Source organism: Thamnophis sirtalis, unplaced genomic scaffold (assembly GCF_051295495.1).
Source record: "Thamnophis sirtalis isolate CommonGarterSnake01/CBP01778 unplaced genomic scaffold, rThaSir2_p1.2 scaffold_1, whole genome shotgun sequence".
Classification (NCBI taxonomy): domain Eukaryota; kingdom Metazoa; phylum Chordata; class Lepidosauria; order Squamata; family Natricidae; genus Thamnophis; species Thamnophis sirtalis.
In genome coordinates, this window is record NW_028261381.1 from 52,285,284 (window position 1) to 52,309,132 (window position 23,849).

A 23,849-nucleotide genomic window follows, 5' to 3' on the forward strand; every position below is an offset into this window, starting at 1 on the left:
TGGGTGATCTATAAATTCTCTATGAATCTGGACTTTTATAAATTACTAGGAAGCACATGCTACATGCATATTTTTGACATTGTTTTATAGCAGAAAAAAACCCTTTCTTTCGAACTTTCTCTTTGCTCTTCTGCTGAATCCAGGTTTGTATTATTTTTCTTCTAGTAACACTATTCTAAAGACCTAATGTGTAATGGATTTGCAAACTAAGAACTGAAACGTAATCAAATGTTAAAATTGGAGCCACTTGGCTGATAAATGTTTAGTTTCTGATTTGATAAAATGAGGTTTACTGGATAAAATTATCTTACTTATAGGATGATGCCCAGGATTTTATTAAATATAAGATAAGGTTGTCTAGATATATATGATTAATGTAGTTACTTACATAAATTACATAATGATGAAGATCCCATTCATAGTCATGTGAAGCAATATTCTAAACAACTCCAGTTCCACTTCTTTTTCTTCAAAACTGCCATAAAATTTACATGTGGAATTTTGGGAATGAGATGGTAGATTGGGGAGCTAATTGTTGATACTCTGATTCACGCGACTTGAGCTTGGATAAGTTGGATATGGGGTCTGAAATGAAGGCTTGCTGTCCTCAGTGTTGGTAAATGTGACTTTCATCTGACTTACCTTTATGGCCAAAGGTAAGGCCAATTTCAAAGAAAAAAAATCCTTTATCTGAGATACACTTCAGCACTGTGATTTTAGAAGGAAGGTTATAATGCTAGCTCCTGTAACTAGAATTTGCCCTGACTCTTTTCTACCTATTGATAACCATGTATGAAATCATCCATTGGACCAATGGTCTTTTACTTTTGCTTCTTGAAGATATAATTTAAATAATAACAATAAATTTTGATATAATTTTGAATGATAGCAAATACCTTAGGATAGAGAACTGAACTTTTGGTCCTGAAATGTTGCATTCATACAATTGCACACAACTTCTCCTTTAGAAATTGTGACTATTTTAGGAAGTTCACTATAGTACCATGTTTATCTGTTTTCCATTTCACAATTATAGAAAATGTAATTGTCCGTTTTTAGCAATCTTACTCCACAAGTGGATAAAGAATGTATTCTTTTCCCCTGTGTTCTAGCTTTCATTGATCAGAACTATTTAAATCAGTGGCCCCCAACCTTTTCGGATTGGCGGCCTGGGGTGGAGGAACAGGACCACATGAGCAGCAAGTCAACGTCCGTGTGTGCATAGGCAACTTCACTTGTGCAAGCATTGGGCCAGTGCGCAAGTGCAGCTTGACCTATGGAGGTTGAGTTGTACAGGCGTGCGCAGCATGCCAGCCTGCTGCTCGCACAAGTCGAGCTGTGCATATGTGCACACTGGTCCACCACTCTCCCGGCCCGGTTGCAAATAGGCCACAACCCAGTAATAGGCTGGGGGCTCAGGACCCCTGATTGAAATGATAGTGATCATTTTAATTTGTAGTATTTGTCTTATTTTAATCAAATCTTAACTAGTGTGATGAGCATATTTGGTTAATTTCACTTACAAAGAGGCAAACTGTGGTTGAGAAATTCATGTAAGGATATACTTAACTCTTAACCAGAGGCATTCTATTTCGGCTACACTATTACAGACATGAGGTCATAATGACCCCTCATACATTTTTGTTAATCTATGAAAATAATAGCTGGGATACTGTTGTTAAATTTACTTTGTATAATTATAATTTTCATTGATTGATCAAATTAACAAATTTTATAAATTCTATTCGCAACCAGAATGGTCCATTTCTAAAAATAGGGGTGTTCCGGACATTTTGGAAAACTGTTGCAGTCACTATGACCTCAGGTCTGTGGTTAAGAGTTAATGATATTTTGTTACTTTATCATTTTTTAGAAACCCTCTTAAAAATTCACAAGTTTTTAAAATGTGATTCGTAAAAAAAAAGTCCATCTCTGTCTTTTCAGAACTTAGCTTCTTTTGCTCTGTGTTGTTGACAATCACCATCAACAGTCCTTTAACTTTCTTCAGCTGTTCTCTTGCCTATTCATCTTCACTTCTTGTATAAATATTCTAAATATTCTATTTCTCCTTTGTTCTCCATCTTTGGATTCAAGATGCTTTGCTTCACAGTAAAAGCTTTATTTCCATTTTTTTAAAAAATGCAAAACAAGTCCATTCAGATCAAATTCTCTGCCCTGGCCAAGGCTGATAGTTGTTCCTGTAAAAAGAGATCAACTGAGCCTGGTCCAAGGAAGAGTTCTTTTATTCCTAGATCACTGCAGAGAAAGACCTCTTGACAGGAAACCAGATAAACTTTGAGACAAAGGTTATTTATTCAGTAGTAGAAGAGAGTAAGCTATAAGAACTGAACTCTTGACCCTCACGGTCTATTTGATCATCTTTAGTGACAAAAGAGCTCTTGGAGTTTAATTCCAGGAGGTGAACGGGAATATTTGGTATTTGGTATCTATTACAGTAAACTGTCCTCAAATGGCACCTAGTAGGTAAATAATAACCATGATGGATCTCTTCGCCCCCCTCCCCCCCTTGAGAGTACTATACAGACATCAGCATGACATGAAACAGACACAAAGTATAGCTGAGAAAGTAAGTCATCAATTTAGACACTGCAGTTGCTGGAAACTAACAAAACAGTTTGTCAGTGATTTGAGGCCAGAAGCATGCAGGTGTGGTACACACCCTAAAACAGGCTTCATACAAAACACAAAACTCGTGGGGGAGGGAATCTTAGCTTTTACTGATATACAGTGCATAACTCCATCCTAACCCTATCCACTGTGGACTTTATCCTCAGGAATACTAAATACTCCCCCAGTCGCCCCTTCAAATATAGCCCATTTCTGGCGTATTAGTGTTGCCTTTGGAAAGCCAGAATTCTAAATGCATATTACTTGTGCTGATATATTTTTGAAGTCCTTGGCTGTAGCAAGATGAGAACAGAAGAATGCACAATCTGATGCTTCTGTCTGAACTCATTTTATATTTCTTAAAAGAAACTGGCTGAATTTGTATTTTTAATTTGCTAAGTCTCATTTGCTTGTATTTTTGTTGCAAAAAGAAAATGCCTGCAGAAGCTTCTGACATAATTCTCTATGCTTTTTCCCCATCCTTCAATATTTTCCTGTATACAGCTCTTAGGAGACTCCAGAAGCAAGGTACTAGTGCCATCCTGACATTTTTTCTCCCTGCCTCTTTCTTTCTTTCTTTCCTTCCCTCCCTCTCATTTTTTTTTGTCTTCCCCTGTTACAAGTATTATATAGGGCTGTAATTATGTTGATACCTTAATGTTCAAAACTTGCATCCTATCAAACTGCAGAACTTTGGTGCCTTCAACCTGTGTAGTATATCTGTATATTCATTCCAACCTTTTGGCTTGCCTGAGCTGCGTTGAATGAAAAGGAATTGTCTTTGGCCACATATAAAATATATAATCTAGTTGATATATAAATAAATAACAATTCCTTTTTAAAAAAAATATTTTTATTATCTTGTGGTGCCGCATTACTAGCTGCCCAGGGCCACAGGTTGGAGATGCTTGATACAGACTTTCTGAAAAGTATACAGAAAATATACAGGGGGATAGAAAAGATATGGAAATAGACTTAGGTGGCTAATATAATTTCTGGTAGCCACAGAAAAATATTTGATAATAAGACTGAAGTTCTCATTAGGACCATGCAAAGCCTTCAAGAGAGGAGCTGCCTAATTGGTGGGAGCAATGAGGCTATACATTTAAGACAGCTATACATGAAGCAATGTGGCTAAACATTTAAGATAGCTGGGAGCAACTTATTAAACAGTTGTGTAAACCTGAAAAAGAGCATGGCTATTTTACTGATTTGAAAAGAGGGGCTTTAAATCTGCTCTTTCATACTATAAAGTACTTCTTTTGAAGAATTTGCATAGTTCCCCATCACTTAAAACATCCCTTGAGGGTGTGGGCATCTTTGTCTGGCACTCACCTGGATTTTTGTTCAGAATGAACAGTAATTTAACATGATCAGAACAATTGTACTGAATTGTTTCTTTTGCAGATGTGGGATGCTTCAAGGGGCTAGGGAAGGCCCTGGGGACCCAGGTCGTGCATGGAGACTTGCCATGGGTCAGAAGTCTCAGCCAGCTAGAGGACCCACTAGTGTACAGAACCTGTGGGAGGCTGGGAGGTCTCAGCCTTCTGCACACCTCATAATGCCCAGTCTTCCTCCCTGCCCTACTGTACCCAGGAGACCTAGGCCTGGTCCCCAGCCTGTACAGGTGTACAGGAAAGGCCCAACAATGCACATAAATTGCTCTACTCACCTTTGTATTTTTCTGCAGCTACTGATAGCTGCATCCACCCAATGTGACATGCAGCCTTTCTGGCCACCTCGTGCCATTCTGCAAGTGAGCAGCAGCTCTCACAATCATTCAGAAGGCTAGAAAGAGTCTTACTCTAGCCTCCCAAATGATTGTGCTAGCATTTATTAGAAAGGCTATAAAGAGGTTCTTTTTAGTCTTCTAGACAATCACATGAGCTGGTGCCATTCTCTTTCTACCCTAGGCTAGAAAGCTAGTGAACATGATTATTTGGACAGCTAGAAAGAGCCTCTTTCTAGCTTTCTGAATGACTACCAGAGCTGGTGCCGTTATCGCATTAGCTCAGAAGGCTGCTTCTCCAAATCACACAATTTGGCATCTGCTTGCAGAATATCATGAGACTATCTCTCTGGCAAGGCTGCATGTTGCATCAACTGGATGTTCTTGTCATAAACTGCAGAAAACTCAAAGATGAGTGGGAAAAATTACATTTGCTGCTATCCTTGTAATAAATTGAGATCTCCTGCACATAGTAGGATGGCAAGCAGGCCCAGCCTTTAAGCCTGGAGTAGATTTGTGCACACTGATGGACCTGGTGGGCAGCTAAGATAGGGAACCCCTATGGTCAATCCAAGAGCTGTGATTAGAATGCAGCACTACATGCTACTTCTGTTGACTACCGGCTGTCGGCAGTTTGAGTCCCACCGACTCAAGGTTGACTCAGCCTTCCATCCTTCTTAGATCAGTAAAATGAGGACCCAGATTGTTGGGGGCAACAAGCTGACATTGTAAACCACTTAGAGAGGACTGTAAAGCACTGTGAAACGGTATATACAGTGGGGCAAAAAAGTATTTAGTCAGCCACCAATTGTGCAAGTTCTCCCACTTAAAAAGATGAGAGAGGCCTGGGAAGACTGAATCTGCAATAGGCAAGCAGCTTGGTGTGAAGAAATCAACTGTGGGAGCAATAATTAGAAAATGGAAGACATACAAGACTGTTCTGACCCCCACCTTGTTCGTTCAGAAACGACAGCCACACAAAGCTTGCAAAGGAGTGTTTTTTATCAGTCCCGGCTTGGGCTGGCTGCAAGCCCAAAATAAACACAGATAAAAGGCTCTGGCAAAAGTAAACTACTGCAAAACAAGATTATATAAATCAAATCACTTATCCAAGTGCTTCTTCTCGATGATTGCAAACAAACAGAGACTTGACTAGGACAGGAACGGAATCGAACAAACGAACGTTGACTTCTACCACTAGGGCGTGGCACCATCAGTCTTTTATCTGCAGGAGGAGAGATCCTAACGAGCCACAGCTGCTCGTTAACACCTCCTGTGAGCATCCCAAAACAAGTCACAGGAGGTTTCTGCTGAGTCACAACACTATCCCTCACCGCAGGGCCCTTCCCCCGGGTCTGACAGTCCGGATGCGGTCGGAATGGGTTGTCCATATGATATGCCCGCAATCATCTCCTGTGTTTCCACCTTTGTTCCTTACGCTGGGCAACCCCCAACATGTGTGCCTCCTTATATAACTCCCAAATACCTTCAGGAACATTCCCCTTGATCCAATGCTCCCCCGGTATCCGGTGGCCACCATGTCCCTTCCCACCCTGCGCGGCGTCGACACCCCGTCCAAGGTCCTCCACCTCCTTCAAGGCCGACCCACCAGCCCCCGTACTGTCGGATTCTGGCGGCAGCTCCACCGACTCCTGCCGGGCCACCACACAAGACCATTGATAATCTCCCTTAATCTGTGGCTCCACACACGATCTCACCCCATGGGGTCACAATGATCACAAGAATGGTGAGCACAAATCCCAGAACCACACGGGGGGACCTAGAGAATGATCTGCAGAGAGCTGGGACCAATGTAGCAAAGGCTACCATCAGTAACACACTACCCTGCCAGGGACTCAGATCCTGCAGTGCCAGACGTGTCCCCCTGCTTAAGCCAGTACATGTCTGGACCCGTCTGAAGTTTGCTAGAGAGCATTTGGATGATCCAGAAGAGGATTGGGGGAATGTCATATGGTCAGATGAAACCAAAGTAGAACTGTTTGGTAGAAACACAACTCATCGTGTTTGGAGGAGAGAGAATGCTGAGTTGCATGCAAAGAACACCATACCTACTGTGAAGCACGAGGGTGGCAACATCATGCTTTAGGGCTGTTTCTCTGCAAAGGGACCAGGACGACTGATCCATGTACAGGGAAGAATGAATGGGGCCATGTATCATGAGATTTTGAGTGCAAACCTCCTTCCATCAGCAAGGACACTGAAGATGAAACGTGGCTGGGTCTTTCAGCATGACAATGATCCCAAACACACTGCCCAGGCAACGAAGGAGTGGTTTCGTAAGAAGCATTTCAAGGTCCTGGAGTGGCCTAGCCAGTCTCCAGATCTCAACCCCATAGAAAACCTTTGGAGGGAGTTGAATGTCCGTGTTGCCCAGCGACAGCTCCAAAACATCACTGCTCTAGAGGAGGTCTGCATGGAGGAATGGGCCAACATACCAGCAACAGTGTGTGCCAACCTTGTGAAGACTTACAGAAAACGTTTGACCTCTGTCATTGCCAACAAAGGATATATAACAAAGTATTGAGATGAACTTTTGATATTGACGAAGTACTTATTTTCTACCATAATTTGCAAAAAAAATCTTTCCAAATCAGACAGTATGATTGTTTGGATTTGTTTTCTTATTTTGTCTCTCATAGTTGAGGTCTACCTATGATGTCAATTACAGGGCTCTCTCATCTTTTTAAGTGGGAGAAGAGAACTTGCACAATTGGTGGCTGACTAAATACTTTTTTGCCCCACTGTAAGTCTTAAGTGCTATTGCTTAGAGTTGGCAGATTGCCAAGCACTTAAATTTTCATTACGGGGGCAATGGCTGCATCTTTGGGTAAGTCCTTTTGTCATAATTCAAATTGGTCACTGAATGAATGGTTATTGAGCAAGGTGTACCTGTACTTTAGTGAGATTATTCAAAACTACTAAATCCAATATTTATCCCCCCCCTCCCTCCGATCAGAAAAAACCAGTGAGAAGAAGGTATGAACCATATGGGATGTATTCCGATGATGATGCAAACAGTGATGCCTCCAGTGCTTGCTCAGAGCGGTCCTATGGTTCCCGCAATGGAGGCATCCCACACTACCTGCGACAGACAGAAGATGTAGCGGAGGTTTTAAACCACTGTGCTAGTTCCAACTGGTCTGAAAGGAAAGAGGGATTAATTGGCTTGCAAAACCTATTGAAGAGCCAGAGGACATTAAGGTGAGTGCATATTACATTAGTAACTTCGTATATTTTGTACCTGTTCTTTATCTAGTCTTTAAAAGTGTTCTGTAAATTATGAAGTGTATATGCTTCTTCTAAATTATCAATGTTTTGTTTAATAATCTTAGTTATAAGGTATATTTTAGATAACCAGTATTTTAATGATGGGACTGTGTTTTTGTTACTATCACCCATTATTGTTATTTTTGAATTCAACTTATAATTATGATGAACAATTGGAATTAATATCATTGCTGAATAGGTTTTCTACTTAGTGATAGAGGTGCTGTAAGTATTCAAAGCTATTCATATAATTACGAGTCTTTTTATCTTTTTACCTTGAATAAATCAAGATTTTGAAAAAGTTGAACAGTGGCTTAGAACATACTTTTTAATACTGTAATTCTATCCTCTTTATTAAATACAGATAGTCCTTGATCTGCAACAGTTTCATTTAGTGACCATTCAAAGTTACAAGAGCACTGAAAAAAGAGATTTATAACCATATTTCACACGACCGTTGCAGCATGACCATGGTGACATGATTTACATTCACATGCTTGACAACTGACTCACATTTATAATGGTTGGAGCATCCCAGAATCATGTGATCACATTCTGCAATCTTCTGATCAGCACAATCAATGGGGAAACCAGATTCACTTAACAGTCATGTTACTAAATTAACAACTGCAGTGGTTCACTTAACAAATGTGGCAAGAAAAGTCATAAAATGGGGCAGAACTCCCTTAACAAATTTCTCACTTAGCAATTTAAATTTAGGGGGTCAGTTGTGGACGTATTTTGAAGACTACCTGTACAGAATTGAGCAATGTATAGTTGGCAGCCTTACATGACCATTATTATTATTTTTACTCCAGAAACATATCACACATAGATGTTGATATACAGGCATCATGCTACTAAAGATACTTATTTTACTGTAGTGTTTGGTGTAAGGTTCTGACCTAAAAACCAGGAGATTGTGAGTTCTTATCCCACTTTAGGCATGAAAGCTGACTGGTTGACTTTGGGCTAGTCACATCTCTCAGTTCAGCCCAACCCACCTCACAAGGTTATTGCTTGCAGGTAAAAATTTGAGGAGGGAGGAGTATTAAATAAGTTCTTGGCCTTGAGTTACTCCAAGGTGGGATTAAAAAACTAATAACTAAATAAAAATAAAAACCAGAGAAAGCAAAAATATTTTGAGCGTTTTGCATTCTCCCTTTGGAGATGTCATCAGCATCCCTCTGTAATGAAAAATAAACAAGAGAGCAAAATTTGTGTCTAGAGTCAGGATATCTAAATGAAAATCTAAAGAAAGCCCAACAAATATGTAGATTATAAATATGAAACAGTATGCATAGAGAATTATGTGACGCTGTCCAAACTTCCCTGGTGGGCCCCCAGTTTATAAAAAGCTGAATTGTTGATTAAAGACTCTTTGACATTTAAGTAAACAGTTTAAGAGGTTTGAGGAGATTTATGAGAAATGATGTAAAATGTTCAATGAATTCCAGTTCTATTATTCCTAATGGAACTACCACTTATAATTTCTTTGGCTCAGGTTAAGTATATTTGAAGTCCAAGACAGAATGTCCAAGAGAACTGAAATTTCTTGTTTTGTGTCCATTTGTTCTTTTGTATTGCCATTAAGCACGGTTGAATATATGCCATATGAGTGTGTTGGACACCAGAGGTGCACTATCCCAAAATCAGTAGGAGAACATTTTAGTTCTCTAGAACTCTCTGTTTAAGACTTCAAGGGGACAATCCTTTAGTTGTGTGTTTCTAGAAAAAAGATTGAGCATAAGATTTTTATTTTCAATAAAGAAATGGATATATATAATATAAGGAGAACATACTGCAAGGCAGTTAAGTTCTTTACATTAATTAAAGTACATTTTGGCAAGAAAGCAAAATATTTAAAGATAGAGGAACCAACCTTTTGGCTTGCCTGGGCTGCATTGAGTGAAGATGAATTGTCTTGGAGTGCACATAAAATATACAATATGGTTAATATATATAAATCAAATAATAATGTTAAAAGTTTATGATCTTGTGGAATCACATTACTAGCTGTTCAGTGTGAGATGCGGGCTGCGGATTGGACATGCCTGATTTATATTATATCACAAATTAGAAACCTAAAGTATAGTCTCTTGACCTTATATTGAAGTTTCCTCATCTGTTGAGATTAGAATGGAGTTTCCTTGTCTATACTAATTTGCTGCTTTGGAAATAAATGATGGGTTTTGTATGTAAATTTTTGTTGTTACATATTACCCGCTTCTAATTTCTACAATATTTTGTGGGGGGTTTTGTTTGGGTTTAGCCGTGTGGAGTTGAAAAGGTTATGTGAAATCTTCACACGTATGTTTGCAGACCCCCACAGCAAGGTAAAATTTAAAATATATGCACCTTTTATGAACAATCCCTAAATGTTGGGGATTGGGTTATAAATAAATGATTGAATTGAAATGATAATCATAATATTTCAATTTTTGTGCTAAATAGTTGTTGAGTCTTTGCAGTTATCTGTGGTGATATTTTTAAATTTCATTAGTAAGTCATGCAAGTAGGATATTATCTAGAGCAGAACATTCCCTTGAAATGTAAGAAAATAGATTATTTCAAAAACATTTATTGCCTCAAGAACTTAACAGTTGACCTTGCTTATTATAAAAATATTCTTTCATAAATTATCTTAAACTTTCTGTGAATGCAATTGATCTGAATGCAAGGGAAACTTAAAGCAATTTGCTTTGATTTTTTTTTTAATATCAGTTTACTAATGAATGGTTTGTTTTGTTGCATGGCCTGTTTTGCGGTGGAATTCACAACAGAGAGTAAGTGTATTTTCCTTCCTCCTCACTCCCACCACTTAATCTCACCTCTTTTATCTATTTAATATGAATCATCCAGTACATCCTTGTACTTCACAATATTAACATGGATGTCAAAATCATCCCTATTAATGCAGGGGTTTTTGCCTTTGATTTTCATCATTTTTGTGTTAATCATGATGTAAATCATGCTTTCCTCTGTTATCTCTTTTAATTTAAAGGTTTTCAGCATGTTTCTTGAAACTTTGGTAGACTTCATCATTATTCACAAGGATGATTTGCAGGACTGGCTCTTTGTTCTTCTGACACAGTTACTGAAGAAGATGGGTGCTGACCTGCTGGGATCCGTGCAGGCCAAAGTGCAGAAAGCTCTGGATGTAACAAGGTAGTGTATCTGCCAAGTAACGGGGGATAAATTGCTGACATGTTTTTTTTTCCAAAATGCACCAGCTTTCTCAAACCTAGTGCTCTGCAGATACGATGGATTACAATGTTCATCATCTCCAGATAGAATAACTATTATTTAGTGTCTCATAAATTGAATTTGTTAAACCACAATCATTAGCCTCTCATCTGATACAACTGTCCTGAGGGAAATTGGAAGAATTTATTTCCTCATTTAAATCCCACATCAAAATTAGGCTTAACTAAGAATAGATAAAAATAAAGTCTTTGACATAAACCAAGTTCAAAGCAGAATATCTACTCTTGGATTGCTTCCGTTTACTAAGACTTGGATCCTTTATCTGTCCTCCTTGTGGCTTAAGAAGATACAAAATCATTCAGAAAGTCAACTGAAAACTGGGAGTGTGTTTGTTTATTTCTATTTCTTAGACTGTGGCATGCAGCTGTTATATATTTCATTTTTCCTGTCAGGAAAAAACTAGTATTTAAATCTTGGAATTTGTTCTTATGCTCTCTTTTTCCTTTTCCATTTTCATTGTAGAGATTCTTTTCCATTTGACCAACAATTTAATATTTTGATGAGGTTTATCGTAGATCAGACCCAAACACCAAACCTTAAGGTAGGTTAAGGTGCTTGCAATTCTATTGGGAAATGATTATGTCTGAGAGTAAAGTCGAGCATAATGCTTAAATATAGTTAACAGGGGCTAATATATTTTTCCTTGCTTATATTTTAAGGGTTTTCAGAAGGTCTAGAGATGGCTCTTTTGCAGCAAGCAATGGTTCATAAAAAGATTGGGCTTGAGAAAAGGTTTTGTTCTTTGAAATTTGTTGTGTTATCTTTATTTACAAAATGTATTCTATTCACTTCAGGTAAAAGTGGCAATATTAAAATACATTGAATCCTTGGCTAGACAAATGGATCCTACAGATTTTGTAAACTCCAGTGAGGCTAAACTTGCTGTTTCTAAGATTATTACCTGGACAACAGAACCAAAGAGCTCAGATGTAAGAAAGGTGAGTCAAAGCAATGGGAGGCAATAATTGGTGGAACTTTTATAAACTCATTGAAAAATTAAGATTATATCAGATCGATAAATTCATTCAGTTGTATTCAAAATGTGCTTTTGCTGGATGAAAATATTTCTTCCTTTGATAGAAGCCATTTGAAATCAAATATTTCAGTTACATTAGTGTAATAATTTACATTGATTCCCCTCTCTGTAGTTAGTCTTCTTTTCCCCTTTTTGGGGGAGCATTGGGTAAATTTTCACATAGTGTGGAAGGGCATGCTAAAGAATGCAGTGAGGCTTTCAAGTGATGGAAGCATTTGAGTGAAACTCAGGGAAGATTCATTCTCTGAAATGAAATTAGAGATGGATAACTTTTGTGGGCAAAACCTTGTTCAGGAAAATAATCAGGAGCCAAATTATGTTTTGGCTGAAAATAAAGCCTGGACAAAGCAAACCTTGTTTCTCTTTCTCTTCCCTTTATCATAATCACAATTGAAAGATATTCTTTTAATCTCTGAAATTTTGCATGTATTCCAAGTGTGTATGCAGATGCTCTCATGAAAGTAGAAATGCATATCATTCTTTCAAGAGAGGGCATTTCAAGCACACACAAAAAGGAAATTTCTTTCATGTCTACCCATGTATGCATTCACATGCATCTTTATGTACTTCCCCATCCACGCACTTTTCTAGAACATGTAGGGAGCAAGGTTTCAGATGTGTAGTAGTAGGATGGAGAGGATTTGCTGGCCACAAATTCCAACTAATGGCTTAAATAAATGAAACATTTTGGAGACCAAGAAAAACATTTCCTATTCTTAAAATATAACAAGGTAAGAATTCTCAAAGCACTTTCACAAAAACATGTAGTACTGCACCATTCCACTTCTATTCAGTGAAGCACTTGTGCCATTATTTTGTTTGGTAACAGTAGTTTCTGTTAATTGACCTGCCTCAACTCTGAGGTAGAGCACTGAGTGACTGTGAAGTTATTCACAGTGCTGAGACTGTGCAATAAATCTCTGTGAAGCAAAGTATGTACCTCGTCAGAGCAAATCTTCCACAATCATACATACATATACACAGTGAGAAGTAGAGAAATCAGTTACCCGTGAGTTCCTCAGTCAGCTTTTCAGCTTACTTACTAGTTCCTCTATGACGAAAAGTTAATAACACCAGTATCAAGTTTCAAATTTGCTTTCTTGCCATCAACATTCATGTTAATGTTGTCCGTGAAGTTCCCAGCTATGCGATGACGTGCCATCTTTGACATGCATGTCAAAAAGAACATCACCTTGGAAACTTTTTGCAGTAAGTCAATGACCTTCTAAAATAGGGGTGTCAAACACAAGGCCCATGGGCTGCATCTTGCCTGCAATATGGTCAGATCCGGCCCAGAGGGCCGTCCTGGAAAATGTAAGGGGTTGGCTTCCTTGGTCTATTGCAAAGAGGAAATATCAGGCCAGCGTGGCTTCAGCCCAGTCTACTCAATGTGAAGAGGAAACACTGAGCCAGCATGGCTTTGGCCGAGTCTACCCAATGCGAAGAGGAAACATGGCAGCAGTTTGGGGAGTGGTGTCAAGCAGGTCATGCCCACCCAGTCGGCCACACCTGCCCGGCCCCCCAAGATCAATCACAGCCCTCAATGAAATTGAATTTGACACCCCTGCTCTAAAAGGATGCAAATGACCAACTGTCTGCAAGGAGTATAAATCCTTCCATTCCCCACTGTCCTGTCAGAGCTGAAGAAGCTTCTTGGATGAGAAGCAAAATGTCTTCAAAGAAAAAACAAGACCCTCTAGTTGCCTCCTGAAAAAGTACCTTTGCGACAACTATGGCCTGAATGACTGAGAATCTCTACAGATTTTTAGAGTAAGGTTAAACTATGTACATGGAAATATGAGCTTGTTATGTTGAAGAGGAGAAGATAGATCATAGGAAGCCCATTGAAATTGAAAGATGAAGCTGGTCAGAAAAATAGGTAGAAATGAAATGAATCTTGCCAACGGGCAGCAGCACATAATGATTAAATGGTAGGGGATTAATTATATAGCATTCTGAATATCCATTTTGGAATGGGAGCTACTGCATTGAATTTGTTGAGAGTAAAGTCATAATTTTAACAATTGTTTACCGTGAAACCAAGCATCATTAAATAGACAGTAAGAAGTTTGATACTTCTTCAATGTAACTATGACTAATGGGTTTAGTGCAAAAAGAAAGAACAATAATTAACATTGGAGTTTAATTGCTCTTCTTTTATTTCTTCTTTTCTACAAATTGTCTTTATGCTAACCATGATGTAGAAGGATGCATACAATATTCTTGCAGTGAATATTGCTGATATAGATGTCTTGTGAATATATTTTATAAGGCTACTTCTTAGCCATATTACTTGAACAGTCATATTATGATTTAAAGACAGTTTAGATCTGGAGATAGACTTGAATTAACTAAAGCAATCAACAAGAGGACACATTTAAAAGGATTTGTATGGTTTCTTTTTTTCATGGTAAAAATATGATAGAAATTTGCAGAAGCATTTTACACACACACACACACACACACACACACACACACACATATATATCATTATTCATCTAATGCTGGAGGGCAAAAGTATGATCCATGAGCTGCACATTTTCCACCACTACTGTATATATTGGATCCTTAAACTAATGTTTCTTTCATGATAGTGATAGTAGTCAGAGAAAGCCTTTACTGTAAACAGTAAAACAGGAGAGAAGCTAATTCTGTCCCTTTCCACCATATTGATAGAGACTATGGAAAACCTTAGTTAGCAAGGGAAAAGATCTTTTCTCTAAACCTTTATTCCAGGTTCCAAAACGAGGTTCTGTCAAAAGATCTTCCACTGCTTGTTACATAGAAAAACAGTATACAAACATTTTTTAAATCGCACAGCTAGGTGTTTTCCTCATTGTTAGGTAAGCAAATGCTGATGACTGTTAAGAGCCCACTTTTAAAACACTATCATCACCACTACCACTCCAGAATTAAAACATTATCTTTGGTATTTTAACATGCCAATATCACTTAAAATTTTAATCTTTGTTCACAAGTCATTTTAAAAACCATTTTTAATTTCTCAGCGTATAGTTTACAAAAATAGATTCAATGTTGCTCAACAGTAAGGAGACAAAAAATATTCTTGCGTACAATGCATCATTGTTAGTGCTATTGCAGTGAAAGGCTTCCTAATTTGCTGCCTTGCAGCTTTGCTTTTATTTGACTGCATCAGGCTTTAACCATATGCACATTTCTGTTTAGCATTAGGTGGTAGCAAAAAGATGATGGTTCACTTAGACCAGGGGTGTCAAACTTATGTCATCACATTGTTGTCACATGACGTATCACAACTGTTTTCCCCTTCACTAAATGCAGGATGGGCATGGCCAGCATGTGACACATCCGGGCTGTGAGTTTGACACCCCTAACTTAAGATACAGTAGCACCTGTATCATTAGTACAGTGTTGGAGGTAGAATTGGCTGACCTCAGGTTGTAAGTTTTCTTTATCTGTTTTCAAAAAGGCTGAGTAAGGAAATAAATAACTAAAAATAACGTTACAGCTATTGAATGCTATATGAGTAACAGCAAAATTGTAAAATTTACATCTACAAATTGTAAAAGATATTATAGTACAGGTTGGGGGAAAAATAAGTTACAAAACTTAGTAACGGCCATCCACTTCCATTTTTGTGACATTAGTTCCATGTTGGAAAAGCATCTCTGCTTTATAAGCGCAACGTGTGCAAGAAACTAAACATAATAAATGTTTCTGCAACAGTCAGTGAAAATCTTGTGCTTGGTTCTAATAAATAATATTCCATTTCTTATTTGTTAAACTCAGACCATGCATAGTTGGGTAGGTGAGGATATGCCAGCTAAACCAGCAGCAGCCTCGTCAGGTCCTGGTGAAGGAAACTTGGAAGAAAAGTGTAAACAGGTAGACTAAAAGTAGCATACACTAATCATAAGATATTAGTCTGTGTTTGCAGTCCAAAATTCTAATCTACTTTAGATTTGAGGAGGGGGGAGGTTGGGGGGGAAGATTTTCTTTAAAAATGCAGTGAAGTGTGATAACCTCACGTGTGTTTCTTTCACTCTGGTTTGAATTAGATTAAATGAGTATTATCTCAGGTGTCTGCATATAGTCGCAGTCTCTTATGAGTTCACATCCCAAGGTGGATGGAAAAATGATTGAAAGCTTTCAATATTTGCATGCCTGCTGTTCCATTAACATGCAACATGCCTGTGCTTTAGGATCTTGCATAATACAGCTCTTCCCTATTACAGGACACAAAGGGAAAGGACCTTTATTTATACACAATGACAACTTGGGTTGTACTGAAGTGCTTATACGCCCTTTTCCTTTGGCATGTCATTTACATTCATTTACAGTCACCCCTTTTGTTGATATATTTTTGGATTTTAATAGATGTTATTGGAAAATTTCTGAGGGAAATAAAATTGTAACAACAACGGGCAGAATCAGTTTAAGAACCAATAAGGCAGCTGAAAAAGTATAAAGGATAGTCTAAAAAGTATAAAGGAATTATGGTTGCATTGTAGCCCAAATTGAACCCTCTTGAATTGGGAAGATAGAAAATAGAACTAGATACACAGAATTGGATCTTTTGCTTGGTTGCTGTACTGGCTTGCATATAGATGCCCCTAACTAAATTAAAATTCCCATGCTTGGATTCGCATGATTTTTCTGATTGTTCATATAGCTATTTTTCTTCATTTTGTTATCCATTCTTTTCTTGGACTTGACTTGAAATAATATTTTCTGTTCAAAGAATGTTCTTTTAATGAATGTTCCCACATTTCTGTAGGGCAGGATGAGTATGACCATATGTGGCTTATTTTTCACTTTCTGCGTTCTATGCAAACAGATTTCCCATCTAGTTAGAAGTACACTGATTTGAGGAAGAAGGAGAGGCCAGCTGGAACTCTATAATGTTCTTCACTTACAATATTTAATTTTGAAGGAACAGTGCTTATTCTTATGGGAAAGATAATAATTCAAACACTGAATTTCAGTCATAATTGATAGCTTAAACCTCACGCAGCCTCTTTAACCTCTAACAAGTCATAATGGATATTTTTTTCAAGGCAAACATTACGAGAAAGCACACAGAAACTGAATTAAACTTAGTTGCATTTTTTCTTATCCTGCCAAAGTTTATTATTACAAAAATGTTATCAATCCATTAGCTATTCCAGTTCAAGCTAGTACCTGCAGAAAATGCTCCCTCCCTCCACGTGTATGTGTCTATCACAGTCTCCTGACTTCTAGTCTGGTAACTTAATCACTACACCAGATTGGTTCTTAATAAACACATATAGGGTTGCATTATTAACTTCTAATTTCAACTAATAAACCTGTACTATATATATATATATATATATATATATATATATATATATATATATATATATATATATATATATATATATATATATATATATATATATATATATATATATATATATATATATTAATTACACGGAGGGAGCATTTTCTGCAGGTACTAGCTTGAACTGGAATAGCTAATGGATTTATAAAAATAAATTGACTTACTGAATAGTTGAGATGAGTTATTTGAATGCACATTATTAATGAATCATGTATCACTAGTTCTGTTGAAGCATGAAGTATATGATGTGGAAGTCTGGAATCAGGTTGTTAACAGGGTAATTTAATTTTCAAAGCTGTGTTAGCGCAGTGTGTGTCTATATTTGTACAAAAACTTTTTGAATTTGTACTTATTGGTAGTTGTTTGATACAGGACAATGAATTATATGTAGTTTTTGTTGGACTCTTATATGTAGGTGTGTATTCTTAATTTGCAACTTACAGAAAATGCAATGGGACATTTCATTAGATGTGAGAAGTCTTTTGCTTTGTTTCTTTTTTCTTTTTTTACTGTAATGGATTGATTTCAGCAGTACTTCCCTGTCATGTATTTGGAATGTGTGATATTACGGGTAAAATGAATGCACATAACTGCAATCTGGATATTGTGATATGTCCCAGTAACACTTAACAATTAAAAAAACGCAACCCCGCTGTGATTATGACTTTTTTCTTCATTTACTCTCTAGGCAGCACAAATAGTCCTGATCTCTCTGTTCGAATTGAACACTCCTGAGTTTACCATGTTACTTGGTGCCTTGCCAAAAACATTCCAGGATGGTGCTACCAGATTATTACATAACCACCTCAAGAACTCCAGCAACACTAATGTGGTAAGATAAGATTATTTTTCTGTAAGAAATAAACAGCAAAAACAAAAATTTCTAAAGATAATCATTTCTTGATCACCCGTTAATTTCAGCAGAGTCATGCAAATCTGCAGTTTTGGCTTTACAGGGCAGAAGAGACACAGAGTTTAATAAAAGAGGTGCCATTGTTCTGAATGGATCCAAAAGGTGTATGTCTTTTTATAATCCTCCATTCTTAAGTTCAAGAATCTTGTGCTTTCATATAAAACTTGGCATTGCCTTGAATGTGGTGGATTGTGTGCCCTTTGTACACATAAAGTTCACCTTGAACTCTCATTAGCCTGCCAAATTCTAGGGGCATTTTTTGCTGCAATTGTAAAGGTGTTTTTAAAAATATATATTTAACTGCTTTGAGGACTTTCAAGAAATTATGCTTTAAAATAATTGTGCCATTACCCTGCATAGTTTGCTTTATCTGCATGTTAGCTAAGATGCCATGATGCCAAGTGTGGGTCTTGGCAAAAGAAGAGGGAAAAAGAAAGATGAGAAAGTAGAGGTCCTGTGGCTTAAAGTTAAGAAAATATGATCGTTTGTTTATTAAGCTCAGATAGGAGCTTTAGTGGCTAAAAATAGGAGGAGGAAGATGTGCTGGATATGCTCGCTGTCTTGATTGATTTCTAAAAATAATGAAGGTGGGAAATAAATAAAATAAAATACCCTGTTTCCAGTGAAGTGGTTCAATAGTGTTTGTCGCACACTATGGTGATACAAAAATGATGACATACTCAATTATGTCATCATGCAAATGCCATTACTACAAGCTTTCATGTTTGTATCTGATGCAATTTAATAGGGTGATAATTATATGATGTCATGATGCATCAGTGGTGGGTTCCAGATTTGAACGGGCCTGGAGGCATCCACATGGACGTGTGCAGCGCGCGCATGTATCTTAGCGCCTCTGCAAGCTTCCACGACGCTCCAGCTGCTCAGTGGAGCATCACATAGGTGCTGTACACGCTGTGCGCGGAAGCACTGAAGGCTTAAAAGACTGGTAAGGAGGGTGGGCCCTCAGGTGCACCGGAACGGAACGGTATCTGGTGCTCCGGGCAGGCTCCGGTACGCCCGTACCAAAGCGTACCGCTTGCAACCCACCACTGTGATGCATGTATTACCTTTTGCCCTCCTGTGGACAACCAGGAAGGAGGGACCATTGGGAGCCAATTTACAAAATATTCAGAAGAAATCCAAACCAGAAAATTCCAAAGCCAAACACTTTTGAAGCTGCTGGAAAGAACAGTAGAAAGTAGGTCCAGATGCATGAAGAAGGAGAAGGGAGATCTCACCTTCCCCTTCCTGCTGAACCTGAGAGTTCTTAATACATAGACAAAGGCCTAACATATCCAGCCAACACCTCTTACTTTGCTGCATTTCTTGAAAATATATATTTTCAAGAAGCCCCAAAGCGTTTCATTCTAGAATATTGCTGAGGCATCAATATAAAGAAAGAAAGAAAAAAAAATCAGGCCTCCCTATAGTAATTATTTTGCTTCTGTCAGATAGAGAATGTGAATATTGATAAGCACCTTGTCTTATTTATCTTATAATATAAATAGGGCAATAGTGGGCAACTTCCAACTCTAGAAAATTCTTATTGAATAGTTTTAAAGCTAGGAAGCAATTGATACTTGGTTAATCGTCAGAGTTAAAATGTTGGTAGATACGGCTTAAGTCACAATTTAAATTAACTGAAGTAAAAGTCCCATACTTCATTTTACTTTTCCCTTTAATGTATGTTACATTATGTCATTTCTTTTCTTTTTTGTGTATTAGGGTTCCCCTAGTAATACTGTTGGCCGGACCCCTTCACGTCATCCTAGCAGCAGAACCAGCCCTTTAACTTCACCTACCAATTGTTCTCATGGAGGATTATCACCCAGGTAACACTGTAGCATAATTAAAGTATGAGTCCAATGTGTAAAAGCTTTCTATTTAAAATATGGCTAAAAACTCAATATAGATGCATATATAATAGACGTTCAATTCTGAAAATAGGGGAAGAAAAATGTTGCTTCGCTTAAGGAAAAAAAATACTGTACTTTCTTTAATAATAGTCTTTGAAAAAATACTAAATTTTACAGATGTCAAAAAGCTATGACATTTGTATCTACCCTTTTGTCCTGCACACATATAGATGTCAATATATTCAATTGAATATTCTATTCATTTAAAGAAATTACTTTTACATTTGTTCTCATTTCCTTGACAGTCATATTTCAAGATCTAAAAAAGGAGAGGAGGAACTTGAAAATGCTTTATCGATAAACTGGAAAATATGATTTTCATTTCACTTGTTTGTAGTGTTCTTAAAATGTGCTGCCAAGAAAATCAAGAAAATAATGTTCTGCCTAAAATGACTGTATAATGGTTGTGGTGGTATAATATGAAAAAGTTAGTTGATTAACATGCCCAAGTTGTTTTCCGGCTTCTGGTAGGAGATGAGTCTGGATGTATTAATTACACAGAGTAATATAAAATATTTTGATGGGATGATGACAATAAAATTTGAGATAGAATCATTTTCTTCCAAAAGATAGTGTGAATAGACTTACTAAAGGGAGTAACTACATGTCTGTTCCCAGAACTTCTTTGGGGGAGGCATACACCAGAGAAGGAAGTGGCCCTTTCATTTATTTTGTCTCATAAATATAAATGGAGATATCTGCCCCTGTTTAGTAACATTTTTGTACTGATGGCAATATTACAAGAATGTTACTGATATTTCATTGTGAAATTATTTGACTATTAGGATCCTTTCCACATACTATCAATTTTGAAGTAACAATTTTCTATTTATCCTGCTACTTAGCATATCAGGCTTTATTGTATTCTGTTGATTCAATATTTGTTCTGAAATGCAGTCCATAGTAAAAGTCTCTACTGAATATTATTGACTGAGAACATTATTTGCAGTTGTTTATAAACAATATTTATAAACAAAGGACAGTCAAGTGTTCTTTGTTTATAAATATTGAAAATATTAAGTTTCAAGTTGCTGGAGTGGAATTTGGCACATTAGCAGGTTTGCTACTCCAAGCAACTCATGAACTTTGATCAAAATAAATAGGATTAACAAAAGGTATCTTTGCTTTCTAAGCTTTTACTGTATTTACACCTGACTTTCTATTTGAAAATTGAAAGCACATCTCCTACTGTTGATGGAGTTTAATTCTATGCCCTGGTCCCCAACGTAGCACCAGTGGATCATCTCCTTTATTTAGATTTTTTTAATTGAAAATAATGAATGAGAAGTGCATATCAGAGTCAGTGTAAACTGTATTCTCAGCAGTGTCTATAAGTGTTGCATAAAATGGCATATGGCTACAGAGCAATATTTATTTTATCCTCTGTGAATTGTGTGATTGGCTATATTCACTATGAACAATCATTTTGTGAAAATATCCTTAACATTCAATTTCCCTATTATTAGTATTTCTATATTGTCACTTTTCCAAATGAAAGATTGAAGACTTCTGGCATATTCAGATACAGGTTTTAAATACAAGGCATGCTTTAGTTAATTTAAGTTTACCAACATGTGCATAACAGATACGGAAAATGCAAAAAGTATTCTTTATCCTGTACAAATATGACCTTGGTGGCATTCCCGACCCCCTTTTTTTTGAAGATTTTTAAAATGTCTTGACATTTTCTTCTCTATAGTGTTTTCCAGCTCTGTGTATATCATACAACCTATTCTGTTCAGCCATTTTAGGTTATTTTTGTTCTACTGAACTTATTCTTTGACAAAATCAGGACAGTTTTGTTCTAATTATAGGGTCAGCTTTCCACAAATCAAGAAAATTGAATCTCTATAGAGATTTTCAGAAAAAAAATGATTATATACAGTATATTTAAAATAAATGTGTATATCTGTTTGTATATGTATGGACATGCATTGTAATATACACATAAAGACACATACATAAATATATTATACCCTTGGGTTTATTTTCCTTAAGGAAAAAAATTGCATATATGTTTGATTTTATATTCTATTTCTGAACAAGCTTCTTGCTCCAAGCTATTTATTATATTTTTATTCATTGTCAATATTTTTAGTTTTCAATCATATTTTGCTGTTTTTGTTAAATTACTTTCTTTTTCAAGCTTTAGCCTATAATATTTGAGAAATGCTTCACTGTGATTTTTACATTTTTCTTTGATGTGCCTTTTTTATTTTGCACTCTAATTTTTTGTTCCTGCTTTTCAGAAACGTTGGAACAAAAAAACTATCCTTCAGAATTTAAACTATTTCCAAATATGAGTTGCAATGTTTTGACTCAATGAAACATAGTGATGAAACAAATGTCTTCCATTGCATCTGAGATGCATTTGGAGTTTAAACTAACATTTTGAAAGAATTAACCAGCAAATTGTATTTCTTTAGTTTGAAATGCTAAAATGCTGTTTCTCTCTCTCTCTCTCTCTCTCTCTCTCTCTCTTTTTTTTGTCAGAATGTTGTACTTTGGAGTTGCAGACTTGTCAATTTGTTTGGCTATACTAAGATAGTAAAGGAGAATTGATTATACTTTGTTCGTTAAAAATTCAGGTTTGCCTGTCTTTGGTTGCTTGCCCCACAGGATCACATTTGTAATGTTAGCCTTTCTCTCTCCAAATGCAAAATTATGTAAACATAACTTATTTTTGGCCTTGCTGTAAAACAATACCGGTAGGGTTTTGCAGAGATCTAGATTCAAAGAGTAAAAATTGTAGGCATCTATGCAACATCTATTGGAACCCTCTTCTTAATAACTCTTTCAGGGAAACATATTGATTTAAAATATATTCAACAGGTGCTGTATATGTGCCTATGCTCACTTTGAATTTTAAATTTTGCCCTTGGAATCCACAGGTCTTTGCACAGCTCTAAAGTACTGCAAAATTATTCTGATGTTTCATTTCATGACTTGCAGTGTTTTTTCATTTATTTCTACACCAATGTGATCTTTTGCTATAACGACGTACTGGAAGCTCAATAGAAACAAAACGACCAATTGAATACTCCAGCAGTTCTAGAAATAAATCCCAATATATGACATGGCTCATATTATAGAACTGCAATGATGACAATTCCAAATCTGGCCTTTTTCATCTTGGCAAATCTTTGCAATTGCTAATGAATATCTGGCATGGAGGTAGACTAAAAAGCTAACATGGATGCCCAAACTGTTTTACATTGGAGAGTCAGATCTGCACTGTTTAATTTTCCCTCCAGAATGTATGTTTCAATAATGGTTTGTGTATTTCCAGAAGTAGGCAACTCAGAATTGGAATTGGATTTGATATGTCCCCAAAATAGATGCAGTATGAGAGATTTTCTAAGGGTTTCTCTTTATCTGATTTAGCCATTAGAGTAGTATTGGATAAAACTAGTCAACAGAATGTGGGCTGTAGGAAAAAGAAAGATTATTTCTGAGTTCTGGAAAGTGATTGTTAAGAAAAATGAATTAATAAATGGGGAGAAATAAGCAACCCTGTTTTAAACTATGGGTATAAATTATAAGTCTGAATGCTACTGTAGCTGCCTTGGGTTTTTCTGCTTTCAGTTTTCTATCAGGAGATTTAAAAACTCTGCAATCAGTTTCTTTGCTTGACAGTTGGGCTGCTAAAGATGAATGGGTTTTAAAGGTTAAGTATGATATAAAGTAGTGGAATCATATGCCCATAAGTATGATTACAAGAAGAAATT

The 23,849-nt window shown here is 36.8% G+C and overlaps 1 protein-coding gene across 34 annotated transcripts in view; it reads left to right on the top strand.

Moving 5' to 3' along the window:
- The window catches only part of CLASP1 (cytoplasmic linker associated protein 1), a 258,994-nt gene that overhangs the window by 206,285 nt on the left and 28,860 nt on the right, over nt 1–23,849 (top strand). For 13 of the 34 annotated variants that reach the window (XM_087711876.1, XM_087711872.1, XM_087711901.1 and 10 more), the window contains 9 exons: nt 3,133–3,156; nt 7,335–7,579; nt 9,918–9,981; nt 10,650–10,813; nt 11,375–11,453; nt 11,707–11,850; nt 15,717–15,812; nt 17,978–18,121; nt 19,931–20,037. In XM_087711876.1, the coding sequence (XP_087568002.1) occupies nt 3,133–3,156; nt 7,335–7,579; nt 9,918–9,981; nt 10,650–10,813; nt 11,375–11,453; nt 11,707–11,850; nt 15,717–15,812; nt 17,978–18,121; nt 19,931–20,037 (1,067 nt within the window). The remainder of the gene's footprint in view (nt 1–3,132; nt 3,157–7,334; nt 7,580–9,917; nt 9,982–10,649; nt 10,814–11,374; nt 11,454–11,706; nt 11,851–15,716; nt 15,813–17,977; nt 18,122–19,930; nt 20,038–23,849) is intronic. The other 21 variants (XM_087711905.1, XM_087711954.1, XM_087712033.1 and 18 more) reach the window with 3 other exon arrangements.